This window comes from Aphelocoma coerulescens (assembly GCF_041296385.1).
Source record: "Aphelocoma coerulescens isolate FSJ_1873_10779 chromosome Z unlocalized genomic scaffold, UR_Acoe_1.0 ChrZ, whole genome shotgun sequence".
In the NCBI taxonomy this organism is placed as follows: domain Eukaryota; kingdom Metazoa; phylum Chordata; class Aves; order Passeriformes; family Corvidae; genus Aphelocoma; species Aphelocoma coerulescens.
Window position 1 is genome coordinate 22,210,893 of NW_027184085.1, and position 26,824 is coordinate 22,237,716.

The window sequence follows — 26,824 nt, forward strand, 5'->3', positions numbered from 1 at the left end:
GAATGGGAGTTTTAATTAGTATATTGCAAGTAATTGTTCATAATGAAGAAAATTATAGGAGTATAATTAAGAATTTCCAGTAGAACCTAACAAAGTGGCTGAGAACACACTTTCTAGAGAATAATATTTTTTTATTAAAATATACCTATCTACGCAGGAAGTATGCAGAATTTTTCCCGAATGTCAGACCTGAGATGAGGGTCAAAACAGAAGCAGCTCGTGCCCGTGGCAGCACACAGCCGCAGTGCGAACGCCGCCCCCCAGCCGAGCCCAGCACCGGTCCGTGAGGGAAGGGCGCGTGCGCCTGGCCCAGGGCGGCTGCGCGCGCAGGGGGCGGGCCGGGCCGGGGCCGGAAGCGGCGGGGCCGCGGGGTTAAAGCGCCGAGCAGGGCCGTCGCCGCGCCCTGCTATCCCCGCCGCTCCCTCCCCACATCCCGCCGGCTATGGATGCGCGGGCCCGCGCCAAGCGCTACGAGAAGCTCGACTTCCTTGGGGAGGGGCAGGTGAGCGGCCGCGGCGGGGACCGTCCGGGGCCCTGGGGCTGCAGTAGCCCGGCTGGGCCCGGCTCCTCGCGGCAGGAGGGGGGAGCGGGGGGAGCCGGGCGGTGCCCACCCCGGGCCTGAGCGGGGCTCGGCGGCCTCTCTCTCGCACGGTCCGTCAGCCCCTGCTCACGACAGCATCTCTCTCTGTCCCCAGTTCGCCACCGTCTATAAAGCCAAGGACAAGACGAACAGCCGAATCGTGGCTATTAAGAAGGTGAGTGTCAGAATGTCTTCTCAGTGTGTCACCAAGTGCGTGGTTGCTCTTGACCTACCTAACGCCTTTTTTTTTCTTTTTTGACCGACTTCATGGGAAAGGGGATAATGCACATTTTTGTTTCTAAAGAGTTTTGATGAAATGGTCTAGTTAACTTGTCTGTAATGCCCACCCGCCCCAGAAGAGGGAGTGGCTTTGCTGTGTTTCTGGAGGGTTGTATGGTCTGTGACTTGAATTCCTGGTTATTTATTAGGTTTATTTAACAAACAAAGCAACACACACACATTTCCACACTGTAGACTTTACTATACCTTGATGGTGGTGGGTTTTTTTCTTTTATTTTAAATTTTTCCTGCTGCTGTGCCCAATTTCCTTCAGTCCAGAATGTTATCCCTTATTAAGTTCCTTAAAATCTATAGAATCATAGAGTATACTGAGTTGGAAGGGATCCATCAAGGTCATCGAGTCGCAGCTCTCATCCCTGTGCAGGACAAAACAAGAATCACACCATGTGCCCAAGAAAATTGTCCAAACATCTCTTGAATTTATACAGGCTTGGTGCTTTGACCACTTCCCTGGGAAGCCTGTTCCAGTGCCCAGCTCCTCTGGATGAAGAACCCTTTTCTAATATCTAACCTTAACCTCTCCTAAGTCAGCTTCAAGCTGTTACCTCAGGTCCTGTCATTTTTAGACAAATGGTTTCCTGAATAATTTAATTAGAAAAGCCTTGTTTCCTGCAGCTTTGTCCATTGAGATTGGCATCTCATGTTGATTCCTTTTCTAAGAAATACTTAAGTGGCAAGCAACATCTCTATATTCTTCCTGTGGCACGTGACCCTGCTTCCACTGGGCATACACCTGCCTTTTTTACCTTATATTCAAGAGGACATTGCTGTTCAGCCAAGTTGGCCTTCTGCCTCCTCTGCTTGACTTGTCACATTTGGGAATTGCCTGCTCTTGTGCCCTTAGGAGGTGATGCTTAAAAAGTGGTCAGCACTGATGGACCCCAGCAAAAATGTTTTCCCAGGGAACTTACTAATTCCCTGAGCAGCCTGAAGTCTGCTCTCCTCATGTCCAGGGTTGAAGTTTTGCTGGCACTTTCCTCTTGTCAACAGAGATTTTAAACTCAATGGCTTTGTGGTTGCTGTGGCCAAGATAGCCCCAATTTCCACTTCACTCAGAAGATTCTCTCTGTTGACAAGCAGCAGATCAAAAATGGCATCTTTCTGGGTCAGTTCCCTTAGGACCTGTTCCACAAAGTTGTCCAGGACTTTTAGGAATCTTCTGGCCTAGGCGGTACCAGTTATGTGATGCTTCCACTTGATTTCTGGGAAGTTGAATTCCCCCATAAGGACAAGGGCAGTTTACTTGGAAGCATCCGTTAGTTCTGCAAAGAATTCACTGGTGTCATCATCCTGGCTGGGAGGTCTATAGCAGACTCCCACAATGACATCCGTGTTATTTGTGTGTCCCTTGGTTCCTGTCCAGAGGCTCTCAACTGTGCTGTTGCCAGCTGTGAGTTCCATACATTCCAGCCCTTCCATTACATATGATGCCATGCCCCTGCCTCTTCTGCCCTGCGTAGTCTCCTGAAGAGCCTGTAACTTCCCCACAGGGCGCTCCAGTCACAGGACTCATCCCACCAGGTTTCCTTTAAGTCAGTGATATCAAATCTCTGGGACTGAGTCAAAGCTTTTGAGCTCCTCTTGTTTGTTCCTCATGCTGCGTGCATTGGTGTAGAAACATTTCAGGAGTTGTGCTCTGTAGCCAGCACCACATGGAGCAGATGGAGGTAGCCCATGAGTGTTTGTTTCCTCAAGTTTTGACACGCCATCCCACTGATCATCACTGGCGAGCCTGGTATTTTCCTTTTCCCCCTTTCAAGCCAGTTTAAAGCTCTGTCAATGAGCCCCACTGGCTCCTGTGCTAGAGCTCTTTTTCCTCTCTGAGAAAGGTGCAACCCATCAGGTGTCAGTAGAACAGGTGTTTAATAGATCATCCCATGGTCATAAACCCCAAAATTTTTCTGATGACACCAACCTCAGAGCCACATGTCAATCTTTTGGATCTGCCTATTCCTATCAATACTATTTCTTGTTACCAGAAGGATTGAGGAAATCACTACCTGTGCTCCATATTCCCCTATAGATTGCCCTGGGACCCTGAAGTCTCTTCTGAGTGTCCTCAGTCTTTTATTTGTTATTGTGAACAACCAATAATGACTAGCAATCAGAGGGCCTCACTAGACTGGAGAGTTTCAGTAATGTCCCTTATACAGAATGACAGTTTTTTGATAAAATATGACAAAAGTGATCTTGGATCTCCAACATGGTTGTTTGTATACAAGTGATGAAAATGTTTCCATTGTTGTGAGGTGTTTCACTTGTTCCTATCTGAAGGGATTGCAGGAAGTTTTTGTATTAAAAATGGGTCTTCAGCTGTTCTTTGTGAGGGATGAAAAATGCATGTTACAGCAGTTTCTTTAGTTAAGACTCTACTCAACAAGGTGAGTTGTGTCAATATTAAGTAATTTTGTTTAATGCACTAATCCCTTTTAGCATTGCAATACTTCTCTTGTATGGTTGATACTGGTAGTAGTTGTGGTGAAAAGTATTCTTTATTGTATCAGAATATTTTCGTAACTTCTATCACCTGGAAATATCTAAGGTAGGATTCTGGACTTGAAATTTCAGGGCATTTGATGATTGAAACAAAAGGATTTTAAGTCAGCTCAAGTTTACAACCTATGCTAATTTTACTAGAATCATTCTAAGGTAACTGTCAATTACTTAGCTCTCATTTCTCCCTGAGGATAAGCTCATAAGTGATAAAATAAAGCTTTGTGGCTACAAAGCAGTTTATGCTGTCAGTTTGCATTATGACTGGTTTCAGTGCCATCATGGCTATTTTTTGTAAAAACTAATGCTGTAGAGACAGTTACTTTTTAAGGGGAAAAAAAACCCCAACTAAAACCAACCTAGCTGGTAAAGTGCTTCATTATAATAAAACTCATTTGTGGATACAGTATGCTGCTAGCAAGAATTTCTCTTGCTTCTTTCCAGTCCCATGAGATATTTTTCTCTCTCAGGGAAGATATTAGCAGAGTTCTATAAGCTGTGAATACCTGCAACCTTGCAAAGCTTTGTTTATGTACCGTAGAAAAATATTTTGACAATGGATGTTTTAGGATTTTTGCCAATCACCCCCAAGGGGTGGCTGATCCTTTGACCAATTAGACTGTGAAGAAAAAAGTCTATCAAAGAGTTGTAAAATAATTAAATAAAGGAATCTTGCTGCACAATGCCTGCCTGTTGGATCTCTCTTCTCCTCCCTACTGCTGCGGGACACTGTGATACTCATTCTGTCGTAGAAGAGCAATACTAAAAAATGTATTCCTCACCACCATAATCTTACTTAACATGAAATATTTATTTTCAGATTAAACTGGGGCATAGATCAGAAGCTAAAGATGGTGAGTTTTAAAACAAATTCATGCTCTAGAAGCTGTGCTTTGTTTTCTCTGGTTTTGTAAATTGATACATTAATTTCCTGTAACATACCTTGGCTGAGAAAATTGAACTCAATGCCCGCTGCAAGGCTTAGTAGAGGTTTGCTTCACAAACTTCAGGGACAGCCAAAAGCAGCATAGATACCTGCATGCATGGTATATCTCTAAATACAAATATATAACTTCTCAATTTTAATGGAATTCAAACATGACTATAGCATAGAATAATAGTAATAATAATAATAATAATAATAACAACAGTACGGAGTTTAGAATACCTTTTTATATCAATACCTCTCTGTGCCTTAAATATGTAAGACAAGCAAGAGTATTTTTGTCCATTTTCAGATGTTTCCTTTGTTCTGTTTTTGTGATGTATGCTGAGGCAAAAGTTGATAAAAAAAAGATCAAAACTCTTGTCTCTCTGTAAGTTTTTTTAATGTTCAGCACTGTAGAGCATGTGCTCTGATGAGCCACATGCCTCTAGGCATGGATATGGCGAATTGAAACCGAGTAATCTTGGTCTTCTCTTATAGCCTGTGGGGTGCAGCAGAATTTTGTGTGTAGGCTGCTGTCCTTCAGGAATCCTGCATCAGGTTACCAGCTTTCCAGTGAAGAGTGTTTGCTATCAACTCTCCAGTTCCTTTCTTTTAAAGAGAAGCTGATCACTCATCCCAGAGTCTCACAGTTGAGCTGACTGCCTGAGTGTCGTGAACCACATGGCCTTCAGTGGCCTGATGTCCCTTATGGACAGTTATTACTTTTGGCCTCTACAGTGTCTAGCTGTAGATGAAAGATGTTATTAAAAATAACGATCATGTCTCCTTTCCCTGTGTTATAGCATGGCATGCTTTTTTGTTTTCATCTCAGGCTGTGCCCACCCAAAAGCAGCCATTGTTAATTTGATTCCAAAACAGATAATGAAAACAGGCAAAGCAGGAATGTAAAGCAATCCATGTAGCTTTGCCCAAAACTTTGCTAGTCTTAGCATTGAATCATATCCCAGGTTTTAGGAGAACACTGTTTTTCAGTTCATGTGTGGCTGCAACTTCTGCATGATATACCACAGGAGCAGTTGCTTACCAGTCAGTTTTCATACAAGCCACACACTAGCATTTTTGAAGGAGGAACTGGTACCCTGCAGGAATCGTGTTTTGATATAGTGCCATCAGTGTGACTGCTGAAGGGCATCATTTGCTTCCTGTTGGCCCCTGATTTTTTCTCTATAAAATCTGCTTGTGAAAAGATTCAAGCAAGAGGGAGCAGGTTTTGGTCACTTTCTCTTTTATGCCTTATGTATGCTACAGCATGAATGTAGAAGAACATGTGCCTTGCATTATTAGATAGAACTATGTTAAAAAGAAAAGAGATTTATTCATGAGGTTTGTGACAGTATGCCTCCCTCTGGAAGTGAGGCATGTTGAGGAACTGATGTTTGCAAGATGAAACTTTTCTTTAAAATTAAAGCAAACTTTCCAATACCCTGAAAAAGGGGGGTTTTTTGGGGGGGGGGGGATGGGGGGGTTTGCTAGGCCTTCCCTTTTTGCCAAAATAGAGACATGTTGCTTCATAACTAAACCTTATTGCTGTGATGTAAAATAGACTTGCTGTGGAAGAAAGTGTATGACCACTTTTATTCTGCAGTAATTTTCTTAGTTATGGTAATGTACTTGTTATTTAACAAATTGTTGGGTGTTAAGAATGTATTTTTTAGTAGTAAATAGTCTGTGAGTAGCAGAGTCACAGGTTTATTTGGAGCTTAATTTGAAGTTTTTAGTTTTGTTCTTTCATCTTCATTTCTTCTTTCCATCAATGTAGGAATCAACAGGACAGCCCTCAGGGAGATAAAACTGTTACAGGAGCTAAGCCATCCAAATATTATTGGTGTAAGTAAAATAAATGTTAGCTCTAGAATCAGTCTTCAAATACTTTCAGTAGTTCAACAATTGTTATGGCAAAATGCCTATTTCAATAACAGAGTCAAGTATTTTTTTTAATCCTTTTAGTTTTTAGCCTTGGGCTACGTAGATATTAATGGTGCAAAGAATTGTGAAAATTTAGGTTACTTGATTTTGCATCTCTGATAGAATTGCAAATGAACACAGTGCTGAATTTACCTGATTGTTTGCTTCATATGGAATTGGTGACAATCAAAAAGCAGGCTTTTTAAGCAATGGTAAAGGGGAAGTCATGTGGCTTGTTAGATTTTAGTACACAGATATGATGTTTAAAATCTTGGTTGGAAGGAGTAAAACCTGCATCTTTTCAGCTTCAGTTACATTTTGGTAGACTTACACCTACAGATACCCAGCTGGAGCTGAAGACATTTTGAAGTTAGCTCATAGTGATAGTTAGAAAGTCTGTCAAATACGATCGAGCAGACCCAATACGAATTTTCCATATACTTCTCAAAGTGGAACATTGTTCTCTTCTGGGTTGTGAGCTTGCTTTCAAAGTGGCTGCTTTAGCTGTTGAGGTTAGAGAATATGCAGAGAAGGACAACTAAAATGGCAAAGGGGTGGAGCATATTCTTTATGAAAAAGTGAGGAATTCATCACTCTGGAGAGGGATAGGCTGGGAATGGGGAGGTCTACAAAACCAAAGTGATAGGTGGTGTCCATGCAGAACTGATATTTCCAAACCCCACTGTACTAGAAATAAGAGATGTGTTTAAAACCTATTGGCAGCAGGAGTGCAACCTGTACTGCTTCACTCAGTGTGTAATGAATTTCTAGGATGTGTTGCCATGGGCAATGTAGAAGCAAATTGCATCAACAGTTCAAAGAAGAATTAGACAAATTCATGATCAGTTCCATAAGCAGATTCTAAAAATAATAGACAATGTTGTGTCCCTCTTAGTAGTCCTTACAAAACCATTGTGGATTTTGGGAGTGTAAGGGACACAGTCCCTGCTGTTATGAACTATTCAAATGAATACCTTGCAATTTGCCAATTCACATGGTCATCACACTGAGACTAAGGAATGAGCTGCATCAGGGAGGACATACCTTACTCATCTTGACGGAAGAGTACCAGGCTTGCTTTCACTCAGCATCATGCTTGTGTTATCTCAAATTAGAAACTGATTCTGTCATTACACAGCTTCATCCTAAGAAAGGGTTGTTTGGATGTTCTCCAAAGAGTTTTATTTATCTTGGAAAGCTAGCTACAAAAATGAATACACACCTAAAAATAGCTGAAGTTGGTAAGCCTAACACTTAGATTTTCTAAATACTGTATGCTTACAGGAAGCAAATACACAGACCTGAATCCATGGGCAAACTCAGACTGGTCTCAATAAAGGGTAGGAGTTCTGTAGAGCAGCAAAGTTTTGAAGATAGGGTGTGCATTACATTATCTGTTGTAGTTAACATGATAAAGTTAATTCTTTCTCTTTTTTCCTATCTCCAGGAGGGAAGAGTGATCATGTAAAATGTTATTTCCATACTTAATGGGGATTTTTTCTGGTTTGGAAATTGAGTTAAGAAACTAAACTGAGTAAGAATTTTTGTGTTACAAGTCAAAAAACTTAAACCAGTTCTCAATAAGCTGAAAATTCACATGCAGACTACAATGGTGTTGAATTTCAGAAAACTGGAAGAATCACAGCGTAATGTATTTTGTTTTGCAGCTTATTGATGCATTTGGACACAAGTCCAATATTAGTTTGGTGTTTGATTTTATGGAAACAGATCTAGAGGTAAGATTTTTAAAGACTTTTTTTTATTTCAGTATCTTAAGATGGTTTGTGAAAGTGCTGCTTTAACAGGCTTATATTTGCCCATATTAGAAAGGTGGCTTTTATTATGTCAGTTGATGAAGATCATGTCTTAAAAGTAGCTTGAGTAGTTTCAGTTTTTATGAGTTCTTATTTGATTAATTCCTTTACTTTGAAATACTTGTCAGCGTGATCTTAAAGAAACAAATTGTGCTTACTGTGTTAGTTTTCTGGAACTCCAGTCAGAGTGTAGAACCTCTGTCACAGATCATTGCTTCTGGAAGGGAATTGATAAGCATAATATCAGACATGTTCAGGTAAGTGTGACACTAAAATATACCAAGAGATGAGCTAGTAGAAAATCACATGCACTTAAAACATTTTTTCAAATGTAGCAATGCTAGGTAATTGCAAACCAGTACCTTTACAGATACAGGCTTGCTGGAATGTAAATGAATGCAAGACTTGAGAAGGCTAGGTCAGATTTTTGCTATTGAAAGTAATGAGTAGACTTTTGGAGGATTCATTCTGTTTACACAGTAGCTATGCAGCATTTAGAGATGAAGAAGATTGGTGTACAAAGAAAAATAAAATAATCTTGTAGTACTGATGCTGTGGTCTTTGATGATGTGCAGTCTTTAAACTGTATTATGGTATCACTCAGGCTGCCACTGAGACTGCTGCCTGTTGTGATTAATCGTATGCTGCATGCGTGAAATTTGTGTGGTCTTACCTCTTCTGTAACTCAAACAACTTATGAAAGGCTATTACTGAACAGGACAGTAGTATTAACAAACAAGCTTTGGGGTGTTCGCATAGAATTTTAATGTTAAAAATCAAAGGATGTAGAAAACTTAAGTAGATTTTTTAAAATGCAGTGAAGTGGCCATAACTTCTGGTGTTTTTGGAAACAGAAGAGGAAACCATTGTATTTACAAAGATGAGTTGCTTAGGTTGCAAAGAGAAAGGAATAAGTGGAAGCATAATTTCAGGTTTACTGACACATTTATCATTTGTATGTGTACATCTTTGTCTTGGAAGTTTGGGTATCAACATGGAGCTGAGATTAAATACTAAACTTCTGTTTCCCACACATTTTTTCATTGGCAGGTTATGCAAAGTTCATATAATCTATCTGGATGCCCCATTTCAATTTCTGATCTTCAGAACAGACCTATTTTTCTGGAAAAAGGGTGAAATGGTAGAGAATATGTGACTGTTAATTTGTACTTTGTTTTAAAGGCTGAAATTACTTTTGAGCAGAAAGAGTGGAAATAAGTTTGTCTTGTGTGCTGAGTTTTGCCATCACTTGAACACTTTCAGGTTATTATAAAGGATACAAGTATTGTGTTGACACAGTCTCACATCAAGGCATATATGCTGATGACACTTCAAGGATTAGAATATTTGCATCAGCATTGGATTCTACACAGGGTAAGCATGTACTAAATTGACAGCCTTCATCCTGCAACATAAATCACATTGGATAGAATTAGAGTCTTAAGTCTAGTGCAGGTAGTTTTGGAGTTCAGACATTCTCATTCCATAGGCATTCATATTTAGTGTTTTGGAAAGATAATAGCAGTACCAGAAATGTTAAGAATTACTGGTGTTATGACTTTGATACTTACATAAAAGGTTCTCCAGTTAGATACGACGTTAATTATCGCTGTGAACTAGGTCAGGCTGGGTTGGATTGGACTTTTTTCACAGCAGCTGGGCTCTTGAGGCTTTCTCCTTTGTATCAGGCAGTGTCAAGGCTTTCTCATTTTCCCACTCTGCCCTTGCCCTGATGCATAGGCTTGAGATAGGCAAGAATTAAGGACGAGACACAGCTGAGGCAGCTGACCCAAGTTGTCCAGAGGAATACTGCATGCCCTGTAATGCCTTGCTCAGCAGTAAAAACTGGGGTAGAGGAAAAAGGGGGAATTTTGGTTTCCAAGGTGGCTGTTGTTTGCAGACCATGTATTGCACTCCTTTTGGGAGGTGGTGAAGGATTTCCATTGCCTTGCTTGTTTGCTTGGATTTTTTCTTCTTTCCTTCACCTGTTATACTGCCTTTATATTGCTCCTAGAATTTTCTTTTGATCTTCTCTTCCCTATATCGCTGAACGTGGCATGTGGGATGAGAATAGAGTGAGCAAATGTCTGTGTGGATACTTTTCTGTTGGCCAGAGGGTCAACCCACAAGATGTTGCTACTGTACTGAACTGTGTGACTTCCGTGATTTCTGCAGTTACCTGAAGTATTGGCCAGGTCTTTTTGTTATTCAGTTGTCAGCTATGCAGATAACATAAGTGCTGTACCTGCAGAAAAGGTAAAACCTATCAAGTGGCTTTTTTAAAGTACTACATAAATGTGTTTATATCTAAATGGGTCTGTCTCACTATGATTTTCATAAATGAGGGAATACTTAATTCCTGGGGGGTTTAAATTTTTTTTGCTCACAATGTAGGTTTTAGGATAGAATCAAATCTTCCATTTTACAATACTGTTGTGACATGTCTGCCAGGAGATTCATTATATGTCTGTTTTTATCAATCCTGACAAATCTCATAATTTGTTTTCTATACTGACAGGATCTTAAACCAAATAACTTGTTGCTAGATGAAAATGGAGTTTTAAAATTGGCTGACTTTGGCTTGGCAAAATCTTTTGGAAGCCCAAATAGAGTTTATACACACCAGGTAGTAACAAGGTAAGACATTCTATTTTGTTTCTTACACAGAGATTGTTTAGTTGTTTTATGGGTGTTTCTTGAAATATGTCATGTCAAATCAACATATTCAGAGTGGCATCTATCTCATGTGATGTGGTAAGAGCCACATAAAAAAAAAACCACAAGGAAGCATTGTTTAACAAAGTCTCCATAAGAACTGCTAGAATATGCATCTGTGGAGTTTGTTCTGGTATCTATCAAAATTATACTATTTTGAAATGTGTGTAAATAGTATGTATCTACTTACAAGCCTGGATTTTGGAGCAAAACAGCTGCTATTTTCTGATAATCACGAGACCTAGAACCATTTTTGGAGCTAGCCACATTACCTATTTTGAGACAAACAATTGAACCAATTAAATTATTTATAAATGTTTTATATGGCATGCTTATATAAGGGGCTGCAAAGTATGCAGTGTGTTGCTTTCTGACTGCTGTAATGCTAAAACTATTCAGGCAAAGCTGGTTTAAGACCTTTATTCAAAAGACAGAAATTCTACAGTAGTTTCAAATGCAGTGTCACTTCATTAAACTTGATTGTTCTTAGGCAGTGTAAGTAGTTCTTTCAAAACAACAAGGCTCATTTTGCATAAAAGTAGTCTCTATACTTAGATCTGTTGATATGGAGACTCTTGGAAAATGGGAGGAATTCTGTATTGCTGTGATTCATTCAACATAAAATTTTAAGAAAATTTCAGTTTACCTGCATGTTATAAACTTTCTTCCCTGCATGTCTGCAGTTCAGTACTTGTAATCAGGTCAGTTGAAACTGTAGTTAATCTGTGGTTTTAGGTGACCCTATGGTGAGGTGTGACAAATTTGTTAATTCTTTTTTAAACAAAACAATTTGCAGAATACAGGTCTTCATTGTCTGAAAAGTATAAAGGCAGAAGTAATACGCTTTTTTTTTTTTAGCTTTTGCATTGCTACAATACATAGCACTTGATATAAACAAAGCCAGGTGATTCTTCCAAAATGTGTTTTCTTTTCAGGTGGTACCGAGCCCCAGAACTACTGTTTGGGGCTAGAATGTATGGTGTTGGTGTTGATATGTGGGCTGTTGGTTGTATTTTAGCTGAATTGCTCCTCAGAGTAAGTATTGAAATGTAAGCATTTTGTATTTGCCCTTCCGTGCATGATGGCTTTTTATGTGGGTTTCTTCTTTCCTGCTAACAGCACCAGGTTAGCAGGCTAGAAGACAAGCTAGAAGAAACTTTCCAAAAGCTTGTTAACTGTGATGAAAGTGGTTTTTTGGAATAGACTGAGGTTTCACGAACATCACAAGTGCTGGCAGTCTTGAAAAACAGCTGAGTAAAATACTTGCAACAAACTGTCACAGTCTTGCCTTGGAAGAGGCCAAGTAGGTAATGCTAGCAGTCCACAGACATCTATTTTGGTTCATTATCCTTCTAGAAATGTAATTTCACCAATGCCGTGCATGGGCTGTCCCTTATACTCTGTCCCTCAATTATAATCACCAGTACCTTAATTGTGGGTTTATTTGTAGTGAATGAAAGAGTAATGTTTTTCTAAACTGCAATTGGTTGACCATACTGGAATGAAGCTGAGGGTTAATATCAGGGTAATCCTATGGCACTCCTGAGTGTGGTACACAATTGTAATGGTACTTGAGTATTTTCCATGGAAGTAGAATGTTTATTATACAGCTCTTTGGAGAAGACACGAAATTGTGAGGGGACCAGTGGAGGGCTGGGGCACAGACACAGCTGAAGGCATGAAGTAGCCCGCAGCATTAATTTATCTTCCATGATTAAGTAGCTTCTGCTTGGTTTCTGCACCTTACTTAGAATGTGGCCATATCATAACCAGACTGGAGAGCTTTCTGTGTGAAAACACCTTGAAAGAAACCTTTTGCCTTGATTGGTCACACCAAATAGGTGTGCTGGTTCAATTTGATTGGCAATTCAGACACAGAAATGTACAGTGGCTCTTTAAGCAGCCCTGGTGATGTGTACATAAATATGCATTAGACCTGCTAAAGTTGAATACATTTAAGCAAGTTAAAAAGCAAATAACTCAGTTGATTCAGTTGATTCTTTGGTTTGTCACAAAACAGAAAGTGTATTATGGTTCAGTTTTTATCACTGTGATATTTTGAAATGTATGTGTCCTTTTTCAGGACAAGGCTACTTTTGGGAGCTTTTAATGAAAGCAGTGTGTATTCAAGGGGCTTTCGTGGTGCTGAAATGAAGTTTGCTGTCTACTAGGAATGTTTCTGTCCTAATTAATAGAACACTTCCGCTAATTCTTCATAAATTTGCTTTGGTCACCAAGTGTCTTTTTACTTGCATTGTGTGCCCGATATGCTACCTACAAGCTGGACAGCAGATATCCCCTTTTCAGTCTTCTTCTTTGCTTAAATGAGATGTGACACTGATCAGAGAGTCTTCTGTCCTAGTGGGTCTCTGCTCTCCCTCACGCTTTCATTTCATAAGGCTAACTTGTGCAATCCAGTTATGATTCATTTTAAATATATATAAATGCTAACTCCAGAGAACAGGTGGTGAAAAGATTGCCATGACAAACTGACTTTAAGCTGACAACTGAGATATAAAATATTTTCTGTTTAGTTATTTTACATTAATGTGGTTGTGGTGTAATCTTCTGTTTCAGCTGTCTGCTGTCAAGTCAATGATATCAAGCCTGGGATCAGGAAACCTTCAGAATCTATTTGGGCACAACTAGAATGCCTCAAATATCCAGTGTACCTTTTTGTGGGGAGATGGTATACAGAGGGTTTTTGCCTTGCAGTTGTGAGGTATCACTCAAAGCTTCTTTCTAAAATTGAAGTTCAGAAGTTAATTCAGTCAAATGCCGTGTCCTTCTCCCAGGTTCCTTTTTTGCCTGGAGACTCTGACCTTGACCAGCTGACAAGGATATTTGAAACACTGGGCACTCCTACAGAAGAACAGTGGCCTGTGAGTCTTTTTGTTTAACAGACTGACATTGTATTTACTTGCTACTCTATTTTAGCTCTTGAAATTAAATGGTTATACCAGAATACTTGGGTAGATTTACAGAAGGCAGTTGCTTCATCTCATGAAGCAGCTGAGATTTGTTGTTTCTCTTGGCAAACCACTGGTCAATAGCAACGGTAACAGCACTTGATTTCTTTCTGTGTGCACAGTTTCCTATGGCTACTGCTGTGAGGTTATTGTTGCTGATTAATGTTTTTTAGATACTTATTTAATTAGCGTGCTTTAACCTAGAAGGCTTTAATCACTTGCAGAAGTAGGAACCATTTGTAGGGACCTAAGTTGGACTGGGTAAATTACAGTTTGGAGATAGTGAGAAACACAGACCAACAGCTTTAAGGATAAACAATGTACCTCAACAATGGTCCTGTAACAAATACAAATGAGTAGTACAGTTATCTGAGATGACAGCAAATTGGGTAATACCAGGCCAAACTTATTGTCAGGCCACGCAATGACGTACCTAACTATGGTTATTAAAGAGACTGACTGGAAGTGGGACATAATGTCTGATGAGCAACTTGTACCAGCTGACAGGCACATGGAGTCCTGAATTCCCTGATCAGGCTGTTGTGTTTTGTTGTTGAGTTGTGGCAGCACTTGCTGGACTTGTTCACCTCTGCTCCCTCTCCGTGCAGCTTTTCCTTAGTGTAAATGGTCCTGGAATGCTATGGTATGTAATGACAAAATGGATCTGTAGCCAAATGGAGAAATGCTGTGTGAGGCACTGCTAGCCCCACACAATTCTGATATTGCTCCAGGATTCTAAATACAACACATGAAAGTTTTTGCAATGATGTTTCTGCTTCCTTTGGAGAGGAAGACTTAAAATACAGGTGGGGAAAAGAGAATAGGACATTGGCTAACACAACAAAGATGATGCATTCCCAAGTTCATTTCCAAACACATACATTTTAATAATTGAAATCTTTACTATCAAGATTATAACTGATTAAACACATTTTTGACCTAGTGTTAGTATTTTATTTTACTTGGACAAACTTGAAGTGTGACAACTAGGGGTTTAAATACTTAATACATTACTAAAGTATTATGTTTGGGTAATTGTTACAATTATCTGTGTAATTTTTATGCTAGAATGTGAACACGGTGGTATTGATTTCATACCTACTGAACAAAAGAGTATGCAGTTAATCTTTTGTTTAACTTCTTGGTGCATATTTTCCTTCCCTCCTCCCATTGCCCAAATAAAGTTTCAGTTGTGCATTTAAAATCAAAATGCACACAATATTCAGCTAACTTTCATTAATGTAGAGAAAGTGAAGACTGACTCTTTTGTGAATCTTTTCCCTCCCACCATGTCAGTTCATTAAAGGAAGTTGTATTTCATTTGTCTGACCCAGTCTAAAATTCTTTCATGCTTCCTTTAGCAGTTTTTCTTTTTGAACTGGTCACAACTAAAGCAAGGGAAGGACAGATCATTTGGAAAGGGAAAGTGTGAAACAACTCTAGCAGTTATTAAAAAAAAAAAGCTTTTATGACCTACTATCCCTACATTTATTTTATTTCAATGACCAAGTATTAGCAAGGTGTTTTGAAAGATGAATTGCTTCTGCTGAAAGACAGTCATATGAAGTTCCCTTTCTGTGAAAAGCTGAACTCTTTCTAAGGGAAAAACACATATTTCATTTTGGTCTTTGTAGGGGATGACAAGTCTTCCAGATTATGTCACATTTAAGCCTTTCCCTGGAATGCCACTTCAGCATATCTTCAGTGCAGCTGGTGATGATCTGCTCAATCTTCTTCAAGGCTTATTCACTTTTAATCCTAACACTAGAGTTACAGCTACTCAGGTATAGTACATTTGGGTTATCTCCTAATGTCCATTAACCTACTGTTAATATCACATAAATGTGTTTTGAAGCCAGTAAGCCAGGTTTGAAATGAAACATCACATTAATTACTCGAAACATAATCCCAGTGTTTTATAGAGAGAACTTGTGGGAAACACAAAAGGTGGAAAGGCTCTTAGGTGTGAGAAAAAAGCAGGTTTCAGAAATAAAGCAAAAGAATTTAGGAATCAGCTCTGGCTGTGAAAACTTGAAGATAGAAGAAGATACAATTATATAGCAAGCAAGGACATTAAAACAATGATTAGAGTTTCTAGGTTTGGCTGAGATAAGTTTTGAAGTTGCAAAAAATATGCTTAGCATGATAGATAAGTTTAAGCCTAATAATGGAATATTGTGCATTATTATATAAGGCATAACAAGCAAGTATTGTGTACAGCAGATGTACGTGCATTACTGAAGATTGGTTAAAACAGTTGTCTGTAAATTTTAGAAGCATGCTATTGGTTAAAAAGCTTTTAAGAATGCTTTGTAACAAGGAAGTCTTTGGCTGCCTGTGATGACATGAGCCTTGTACCATCTCTTGTGTCTCAACTTTGTATATGAGACTGATGCTGGAATAAAATAATAAAAAGGCTCCTGGAATGTCTGTCCAGGCTCCCCATCTCATTTGCTCACTGAAAACTCCAACAAGAACTCTGAAAGGCATGGGTAATGCTAACTGATCATCTCCATTCCCACTGTAGCGTGAAGGTAGACAACTAAAAGGTGTATGAGCCATGACCTTCCAACAGTCATATTTGACATGCTAAATTCAGTCACCTAAGACTTGAAGGTGAAGTTTTAACATAGCTTATCTTATTCCCTGGGTTTGAAAGGTTTTCCTCCTTACTTCATCCAGTCTCTTTTTCAATATAATTTAAACTTTTATGGTACTTTTTAAACATATAATTCAGTGGTGATTTAAACCATCATTCTTATCTAATTATCCTTTTCCATTATACTTTCAATTTCACTGCTCCCTGATGGGGAGAAATGAAGGACTTAGAAGAAAAATCTTGCAGAATATTCTAGTTCAGAATACTGATTTCTGTGATGAGGAATATATACCAGTTGGCAGTTTGAAAACTGTATTTCTGATACTTCACACTGATAAGGAAGCATGCAAGAAACAGCTGTCCCCTTAGGGCCAGGACCCCCTCATGGCAGATCTGAATCCAGAGATTAGTGCATGTGTTATGTATCTTTCTACTAGAAGACTTTTTCAGAGCACATTCAGGCTGTTTTGGCCACCGTCTTTAAGAACATTCCGTGTAAGTTTCCAGATAATTAGTTCTGCTATGCTTGGGACACCGCTGTAGTAGTTCATATGAATGAAATAACTTTTACGTCATATTGTAGGATAGTGACTTGAATGTATGTTACTTTTCTAGTCTAAACTTTTCATTGACAATGCCACAGTTTAAGACAGGAAACAGCTTGTGCTTACTGTGTTGGTTTGATTTATAGCTGACATTGAATATCATGTAACTGGCATTAGCAGGAGTATGATTACCTAAGAGACAGCCATTTTTTGTTAACCACACTTCATGGTTCCTAAAATTTAAAGTAAGGTATGTAATTCCACTACATGAAACCAACCTTGCTGTGGCTAGTGTTTGTCTTCTGCTCTAACACAAGTGATGTCTTCCTCACAGTTTAGAGTAGAAACAGCACAGTTAAAGAAATATGGGGGAAAGACCCATCTTAAAAGCTAACAAAACAGCTGGTGTCCAGATCCTAAATGTGATCAAGACTTCAGATATATTCCTTTAATTTTTCTTTATTCCTGCTTTCTTCTTTATCCTCATCTATTCAGAATGTAAGCTTTTCATAGCTAGAAGCTGCTTACACAAGACTTTTTCAAAATAATCTAGTTTTGTCTGAGCACTAGTTAAAAATAAGAGTACACAATTATCCCTTACTTTACAGGTCCAGGGGGGTGGACAGTAATTGAGAACACAATCTCTATTTGCCCCAAGGCCACCCTGTAGTGTAAAAGTTTTCAAGTAGTTTTTAAGTCCCAATTGCAAGTGCTTTGTTTCTCTGTAACCTCTTTATAAATGGTGTTTTGGCACTTTGTACTAATTACTTGGTTCTTTTTCTTCCATTATCATTAAGGCATTGAAACAGAAGTATTTTAGTAACCGACCAGGACCTACTCCAGGAAATCAGCTGCCAAGACCCAACTGTCCTGCAGAAGCTGCAAAGGAGCAACAAAATGCACTTTTAAATTTAAAAAGGAAAAGAGTAGAAGGAATAGATCAAGGTAACTTCCTAATATGTCACCAGTTTTAAATAGGAGCTATGTGCTCAGAGAGAATGGAATGTTTCCAGTGTTTCAGAAGAAAAACTCTCTGAAAGAACTAATTCCCTGAGTACCTGATGCCCTTTGGTTTGGGGTCAGAATTACTTAGTTCTGTGTTCTAACAGAATTAGCACAAAACAGGCTCTTCTGTGATGCTTAGGAGTCTATTTGAAGAAATACCCTATTCCATTAATATCTGTAATGGAGAGTGGTACTGCCCAGTAAATTATAGGCTGTTATGATGAACCTTTTTTTTTTCTGAGACATCTTACTCAGGTGGAAGTAATTTAACTTCACACCACTTAAAAAAAAGAGTCTGAAACATAGTGTGATATTCTGTAAAATGATAGGCTGGAGAGTGTAGATCAGATTCAGAAGAGAGATTTCTGCTCACTCTCTCTTAAGGTAAGGAGGGTAACTCTTCAGAACACTCTGGGTAAGGAACATTAAACGCACTTCTGTGACCCACCTCCAGTCTCCTCCAAGCAGTAGCATGTATTTCATATCTTTGTTGAAAGAAAATTGCTCAGGACTCAAGACCTGTATCTGACATTAAATTACTCCCTTCTATTAGGGAGGCAAATACTGATTCTTAAACTCAGAGTTGGTCTTCTGAAATATGCTAGATAGCAGCTGTCAGGTTAGCATCAGCCTTTTGTTATTGCCAGTATGAGACAGTTTTAGTATGAGTGATTTTTTTTTTTGAATGGAGCTATACTTCCATTAAAGTGTATTTCGTCTTGAGTTCAGAGGACAGCTACCTTATTAGGGTTTAACTTACTTTTTAGGCACTTTGAATTGTAAGTCTTTGTCAAATTAGAAGTAAAATACATTAGGTTCACTACCTTAAGATTTCAATCTCAAAAAAAATGCAGTCAGCTGACTACTTGCACACTGTTTGCTGACCCCAGTACTATGGGTCACCTGATGTGGGAACTTGGCAAGTTATGATAGTGTAGGCAATTAATTTAAGCATTTTAGTTCCTTTTCCAAAGATAATATGAGGGTTTGTGTTTAGTGTTTTGGAGTATATGCCCTAAAATGTGCCTGTTAACTAAAGCACAGGAAAAAGAGAGAAATGCTTCCTTGATTTCTGTGACTTAATGATTTGAATTTGTGCTTTTGACAATGAGCAGAGTTTCCAGAGCTGTAGCAAGCTAGAACAATAATTGCTTTAACATCTGTCCAAAAGTCTTATCCTCAACAAGAGGAAATCATGCTTATGTGTAAATGCTAGGAGTTTTGAGTTTGGCTATAAATGAGGCATTAAGGAAGTCAGCATTATTTTTTGAGACCTTTGAGCATTGGTATAAAAAGCAATATCATTTCTACCAGCTGGAAATGGAGACATGATGTATTTTCTAATGTGGATTTTCCATAATGTTCTGTTACTACCTTAGCTGGGCTGACAGAACCAGAAGGTTTCAAAGGTAGTCCCTCTAGTGCCAACAAACGTTAAAGGAGAGAGCCAGTGATAGAGCTAGCAAATCTGCTGCCCTGGATTTCATTTGCCATTCTTACATGGCATTACCATCTAAATTTAAAATTTGAATAGTGGTTTGGAAGAATAATCCTCCAAGTCTTGGTTTAAATAAAATTTGAAGGACAGCATGTTTTTATTGCTATAGCAGGTGGAATGTGCAAATGTAATTTCAAAGAAAAATAAGTTGCATTTCCTGAAATTCTTAAGAGTGGCCTGTGCTTGCATCCTGCAGAGAACATTTCTTTCCCCTAGCCCTTTTGAGGCAGCACTCCAGAACTTGGTAGAATAGACTGCGTGCTTGCTGATAGGTATCCTCCTCTAAAATACTGGCACCAGGAGCTGACTGCTAGGATAAAGATTTATGCCATCCCCATGTGTGCTGCTTTTCCACAAGAACAAACTCCTGTAGCCTGTGGGGCATGTTCACCAAACTTAAATACTTCTCAGAAAACAGCCTCTATTCTCAGGGGAAAACTATCACTAGATGGATGACTGCCTGTGAAAAGTATTAAGCATGCTTGCTTTATATCTACTGCTACCACTTCTTTCTGATCAGTGAGGTTTGTAGGAGACTCTGATTCTGTGATGTCATCACTGCCCATCTCTTCCCTGGCACTTAACCAAAAGCAGCGCTGCTTCCCCAGAACACCTATCTCTAGTCCTATTAATATGCATTCTTACAGAGCTGTAGGTACACAAAACAGGGATTATAAAGGATGGTGCATTAAATTTTTTCTTATGTTAATTCAGCATAAAGAATCTATCTAATATCAAAACTATTGATTTGGCAAAAAAACCAAAAACATTCTAGTAATACCTAAGATTAAGAATTTGTCCTGGATTTGACAGCATGTAAGAAAAATCCTTAAGAGTGTGTGTGTGTGTGTGTGTGGTGGGACAGCGTTAAGCCTTAGAACGGCTTGCTCTTCTTAGGTTTCAAAGTAGAATTAAGTGGTTAGTTTTTCATATCAGCAGTTGGCTAGTTAGCTTTTTATATGAACAAAGGGAAATATTTACATGTATCCTAAATGTGGTTAATATTTAATTACAGAATTTGTTACTTTTGGAATACACGTATTGATTCAAGTGAGCTTTGATTCTGGCAGTCTTTCAGAGATCTTGTTAGAAAATGTCATCATGTACTGCCATTGTCGTATACAGCATTTAGCAGCTAAGAGTAGATGTATCTTGAGAATGGTATCAAACCTTGAGGGAGGGGGCTGGACCTCTATACTTTGCTAACAATGTGATTTACACTTTTCAGGATTACCAAAAAAACTGATTTTTTGATTGCTGTGGATGATGGATGAAAATGAGGGAAAATGCCCTGAGTGCCAGCCATTGATAAAATGTTTTAATAGTTGCTGGATGGTTATTTTTTAATTATAAATTCATATTTTAAATATGTAAATATTTCGTTACTGAAACTAAAGTTTCATTAACCCCTCTTTTTGCAATAAAAACTTTATTGAGAAAAAAAGATTCCTTTATCTGGTTTACTGTCTTGTTCCTTTGAGTCATGCTCTGAGGCAATAACTGTCAAAACTGCTCACAGGCTACAGGTGTACACAGACTAATTTTGCAGAACCTCTGTGCTGAATCACATGCTATCCTGTACAGATGTATATCCTAAGGGGGAAAGCTACAAATAACACTTTCTTCTCATATGCAGCTTAGATAAATGTATGACTGTCTTCCAGACCTATAATAAAAGTGTATTCCTGTAAGGAAAGGGTAGGATGGTTTTTGTTCCAGTTAGTAGGCTCAAGTATTAACAAATGAGTTTGCATATGCTCTCTCAGCAGTCATACATTAAGACTTCTCCAAAGACACATCCACTGCCTTGAAAACAATATGATGTGCAGATTGAATATGAATTGTTTGGAGGGCTTTTTTTTGTATTCCAGTCTTCCAGGAGAAGTTACCTGAGAACATAGAAATTTCTTTCCTTCACAGCCTTGAAGATTGCAGTAAGAGACAGAGGAGGGAGATCCAGCTGGGGAAGCTATACTGTACCAGTCCTCCTGTCAGCCTGTCTCTGTTGAACAATCCATAGTGCAGACACTGGACTCAGCTTTGCCTGAATTCCAGCATGCAGAAGTAGCAAAGTTTCTGCTAGGTAATTGAACTTCTGCAGTGGAGAGAACCAAGCCTACATATGCTGTTGCTGCATCTTAACTGTGTGCCCACTGCTGTTATGCAGTGGATCTCAGGGATACCTGCTGAGATGTTGTCATCTTTCTGCCTCTGAACCACATTCAGGATTCTCTTTTCTACTTTTGTAGCAAGTGTAGTAGTACAAGACTTTGAGGCTTGTAGAGGAACAGCAGCCATCATCTTACTTGTGTGTTCCTTTATTTTGCTGCTACTTGAGCTTATGTAAAGGCTGGCCTTGTAAGGGAGAAGAGTTCATAGTCTCCCAGTAGTCTACTGTGTTCTGTATTGGTTGTTGGCAGTTGAAAAGTAAGCAAATTTCTTAAGATCTAACTGACAGTGTAGAGAAAAGTTTTACCCATTAACATTAGTTATATAAGTTTTTATTTTTTGTTTGATTAATCAAACATCATTCTCCTCATTGCAGGCTAGAGGATTAAGGTAACTACAGTGCTACTTCTCACTGGCACAGGTTCAAAAATATGTTAATCTGAATAGGGTAGAGGGATTTAGGAGTACTGTAAACTTTTTCACATTAGCTTATTTAGCACATCTTTCTGACTGGTCCTAAAAGCTTGGAAACCTTCAGCCCCTAAAACAAATAGTCACTGAAAAATGCAGTATCCCAGCTCTTGTGTGTAACAGGTAAGGTTTGCATGACAGTGACAATGTTAAGTATTCTGTCAGTTCCGCTTTGGGAGTAACACCATTTCCTTATTGTAAAAAGCTGTATTTGTCTAGACAATACTCTTCCCTGAAGGAAATCTTTTCCACTAGAACAAGTAGAAATCCTCTGAGCTCCTACTGGCAAAAGTTCTAGAGTAGGTACCAAGTCAGTGTATTAATGTACAGGGCACAGTTACTGTGCTCTGTAAGAGTCGGCTTTAAGTGTGATGTGCTCAGGCCTGAGCAGCAGGCCTCAGCCAGAGCTGACTTACAAGATGAATCCTGGGCATTATGTGACTAGCACCATCAGTATTGTTTAGCTAGAAATAGATGACCAAGATGCTTATGCTAACTATTTATCACCAAACTGGTTGCTTTAGAAACTTTTACATAACCTTGTGCAATTATCTGCAAGAAATGTGTAATTTTAAGAAACTTTCCCAAGAGGCATTAATAGAGGCCTGTTTGTAGGGTATTTTAGGGAAAACCCTCGCAGCCAAGGCTTGGCCTCTGGCCAAGCCCTGGCCCTAGATGGGAGGGAAGTACGCCATCAGACCCAAGTGCTTCTGCGCTAAAAATATAATCAAGTCACTTTGACTTGCTGATTCGGGCCTATAAAAGCTGGAGCCCATTTCAGGGTGAATTTGGTGACCTCATCTATGAGTGGACACACCGTGTAGGATTTTCCCAATTGCCAGGAAGGGTTCTCCAGGTCCTCACTGTGAAATGGGGCTCCCCAGCAATTTTGGACTCTGGATGATGGTAAACTATTTAGGCAAGGGGTGATATATCTTTCTAAATCACTATCCTTTCTCTTGTGTAGTAATGATTAGTTGCATTAGGTTGCTTACTTTTGCGTGTTGCTAAAGCCGAGTGTGTAGTAAGCTTATTGTTTTATTGAATGTATCATTTTACTTCTGTGTTGCCTTAATATTCATACTAAAATAAGTCGTTCTTTCCATTGGTGCCTATGTCCTTTAAGTCGCCCCTGTCAGTTGGCAAAACAAAGTGAGAGGATATTTTGTGACCAAGACCACTGTCTTGTTTGTCATACATGAAATCCCTATTTGTGCTTGGTCTTTGCATATTAAGTGCTTTAATTAATTTTGAGCTTAACATTTTTAAATTGAATGTTAAAATTAACCCATCAGCCCAGGTACACTAATCAAGTTTTTATGGTCCTCCTGTGTTTACTGTATACTTTTACAAGTGTTTTAAGATGTGTTGGATGTATTTTTTTATGTTTTACTTGTACCTTGGTTTCAAGGCAGATTTTAAAAACCCCAGTTGCAACAAACAGCCCAGCCCCCATAGCCGTACCCTGTAAGCACCTGACCCTTATCTCAACTAATATCACCCCTCTGACCAGGAAGAGCCATTGGTGGACAGAGATAATCTATCAAAGGGAAAACACCAATCACCTTAAACCAAAGGGGTGGGCTGTGGGCAGGCTGTGGGCGGAGCAAAAGCTATAAAGGTGTAAGAAAAAGACACGCCCATTCTCATTCTCCCTTCGTCTCCAGCTTGCTAAGTTCAGTGCTGGAGAAACCTACCCCTTTTTAGGGGCCTTTAGAAATAGATTTCTTTTTGACCAGCCTAGACTGCAAGTTTTTTTTTTTCTCTACCTGAGGTTCAGAGCTGCCTTAAGCCTAAAGCTCCTGAATCCCTGCGCTCCTGGGGCATACCTCCTGAGCCACTAGGATCCCAAATTTTTATATTTTGTTAGTTTTTTCAATTTTTCTGTTTTAATAAATTGTTTTAATTTCTACAAAGAGTTGTCTCATTCCTCACATTGTTTGTGTGTATGCCACAGCAGAGGCTCAAAAAGTGCAATTTTTTATATAATACAAGTTCAGGAGTTGTTTCCTTCCAGCTCCCATACAGCAATTTGGCATACTGTGCTCTGTATATACAGTTGGGGCCTGTTCGATACCATGAGTGTGTGCAGTAAGTCTTGTTTTCACTTGAGTTCAGCTGAGTTGTTTCAATTGAGTGGAGCTGACTGAAGCTGCCTGTGTCAGGGACTAAAATTGCCTTGTTCTTAGTGATGGTGTACGCAGATAAAACGTATGTGCATCACAGAGTAAGATAAGATTAGAGAAAGGATCAGCGCAATATTTTTTTTAATCTCAGCCTTTTGGATGGTTTGACTTAACTTTCATGACTTAGGTTAGAACTCTAGAAGAAATATTTGGGACTTGCGGTGAATACGATATGCAGTCATGCAATTAGTCATCTAAATACTGTTTAATTTGTGACTTGGTTCGTTTGTAAGCTCTAAATCATGTTAATCATGCTTCAGCATTGACAATCTGTTTCTACTCACATCAATTTACTGAATATACAGGTGCTGCAATCTATTTGGCTTCTGTTCAGAACCATAACAGTCAAGCATGGTTTGTCTGGCACATGCAATGTCCATGCTTGTGCAGATCTCTCAGTTGTACACATGAGAAACAGAAACATAATGTACATGCCTTTTCCCTTGGGTTGAGACATTTATTCTGCCTTTACCATCTTTTTATCATGAGTTACTGCTGTTTCTTCCTGAAAGGTTAATACTCCTTTGCAAACGTGATGGCTTTTACCATGAGACTTGATGGAGTTTAAGTGACTTCTACGCATTGTACTGGTATTGTTTATACAATTGAACTAGAACATTGTTTTCTTCTTCCACTTTGCTACCACAATAAATGTAATAAAACTCATTGTGTGAGCACACCATACACAAAGGTGCTCTCTGTTTTAAACAAAACTGATTTCCTTTTCTTGTAGATGCCAGGATTATTTGTGGTAATCACATCCTCCTCTGTCTCCCTGGTTCTTGATTAATGCCAATGCTGTGTGATCCTAGCAGCCTTTTTGTTTTGACAAAGAAGGTTCAGAGCTGAGTTGCAACATAGAGTTGTTTTGCATTTTTGGTATTCTCCTATATATGGTGTGACCTTGCCTTGATGCGCTGCAGGCAGCACTGCTAATTCTTTCTTTTTACCAGTCATCCTTGGCTTTTGCTACTGTTCTTTTTCTCTTGAATGCATGTGCACTGCTCACTTAGCCATTTCTTCTGGTGCACAAATGTTTATGCTCCATGTGCTCCAGTGTAATGATTCTTCTACAGAGCAGGTTTCACCTGCAACCTTTTAATACTCCAGGCGAGGGAAGGGGTCATTACAAAAGAGGCTGTTATTGGGTCTGTTTTTCTTTTAATCCCTCTCCTCCCCCTTGTATTTTATACTCAGATATGTCAGCTTTGTCTCTGAGTTAAGCTATTCTCTCCGTTCTCTTTATTACAGGATAAACCAGGGATACGTCTGCATATGATTTATCAGGTTGAAATAGAAAAACTTCTCAGGAAGCTGAACAGAGTGTTTTGAACACTTTTGGCAGGGTGTATTTTGACATACACCTTGCTGATATCCAGTAGTGCAATTGGCTGTGGAAAAGACCTGCACGGCTGCAGTCTCTTTTGGCTCCAAAACTCAGCACTGCCTAGGAAAACCACCTGTTGATCCTAATCTTCTGGAAGACCTTCTGGAAATTAGACTGATTCCTCCTGTAGCCCACCACTACCAGGAAGATTCTTGAAGCAGCTCTGGTCTTGCTAGTGAGAGAACTCTATTAGGCCAAACTTTTGATCACATAATGCCAATTTCTCATTTTCAGGTTTTCCTAAGTAGAGCTGTGATGCTATTGAACTGGACTCCTATCATCTCTGTGTTCCATTCTAGTGTTTCCAATCTTTTTTTCTTCTTTGTTGGCAACTTACTCAGAAAATTTCTGTTTACTTCTTTTTAGAAACTTCTTTCAAATAAAAGGACAGGGTGCTGGGGAGGGTTCTGTCTCTTTCTTCCAAAGAATCAAATCCATAGATTGGCAGGTCCTGCACAAGGATTTTTTAAGGGGCTTGCTTTGTGGACAGCACAGAGGCCATTAGCATTGTAACCATTTCTTCTTGTGCTGCTGGCTTAAATTGTGCCCTGCAAGTTTCATAGTAACAGTATTCGTTACTGTGATATAAGCAGAATGATCTGCAGAGATGGAAGAAGATGAGGCACTTTACTCTTAATTAGAATGTATTAGTGTTGTGTACTTTATTGCCTACTGCAGGAGATTTATTCCTTTGGCACTGACAGTTACGCTAAGCTCACTTGCACAACAAGTCTATATCAAAGCTGTGTGCTTTGATTTGGGGAAATCTCTACTTTGGGCCAGGCTGGTAGGCAGGTACCCTCAAAGAATACTTATGCTGTCCTGCATGGACCTGTCATCTGTGAATTAATTATTTTTTAAAAAGAAAAAGTTCACTGTCAAAATAAATTAACAGATAATTAATTATTGCAATCTGGTAGTCCTGAAGAAGTCTACTACTGAGCTGACAAATGTAAAACTGCCCTTTTCTTGTTACTCTAAATTTACCTGTAGGTTCAGGAGCTTCCTCTAGTGTTCCCACATCAGCATCCCAAGGAAGTCAGCAGTGCAGAAAGACAGTGCCTTTTTATATAAATATGGTTTTCATCTTTATATATGATGGTAGAAACTGATTCTAATCTATCAGACTTAATTGCAGGAGTTGAAATACTGATTTACAACTGGCTTAGTTTTTCCTGCTGCTAGAGGCTGTGTGCAACAGAGAAATAAGGCAGGTGGTCAGATATGGTAACAACTGAC

The 26,824-nt window shown here is 39.1% G+C and overlaps 1 protein-coding gene across 3 annotated transcripts; it reads left to right on the forward strand.

Moving 5' to 3' along the window:
• The first annotated feature begins 342 nt into the window (after positions 1–342).
• CDK7 (cyclin dependent kinase 7) lies at positions 343–25,987 on the forward strand. 3 transcript variants are annotated; one of them, XR_011147881.1, is made up of 13 exons: positions 343–502; positions 696–755; positions 4,194–4,227; positions 6,082–6,149; positions 7,895–7,963; positions 9,305–9,415; positions 10,560–10,678; positions 11,692–11,791; positions 13,552–13,638; positions 15,360–15,509; positions 17,667–17,814; positions 20,601–22,918; positions 25,450–25,987. XR_011147881.1 is itself a non-coding variant. In XM_069002461.1 (12 exons), exons 1-12 carry the CDS (start codon positions 443–445, stop codon positions 25,452–25,454), a joined length of 1,011 nt encoding a protein of 336 aa, XP_068858562.1. In that variant the 5' UTR covers positions 343–442; the 3' UTR covers positions 25,455–25,987. The 3 variants fall into 3 exon arrangements, 1 of the variants encoding a protein (XP_068858562.1); XR_011147882.1 differs by lacking the exon at positions 9,305–9,415; XM_069002461.1 differs by lacking the exon at positions 20,601–22,918.
• The last annotated feature ends 837 nt before the right edge of the window (positions 25,988–26,824 follow it).

Bases quoted from the DNA above. Each gene is read 5' to 3' on its own strand.
- CDK7 (XM_069002461.1), top strand. From the start codon at position 443: ATGGATGCGCGGGCCCGCGCCAAGCGCTACGAGAAGCTCGACTTCCTT. The intron at 13,639-15,359 runs GTGAGTCTTTTT...TGGTCTTTGTAG, and splicing joins CTACAGAAGAACAGTGGCCT to GGGATGACAAGTCTTCCAGA. The intron at 15,510-17,666 runs GTATAGTACATT...ATTATCATTAAG, and splicing joins CTAGAGTTACAGCTACTCAG to GCATTGAAACAGAAGTATTT.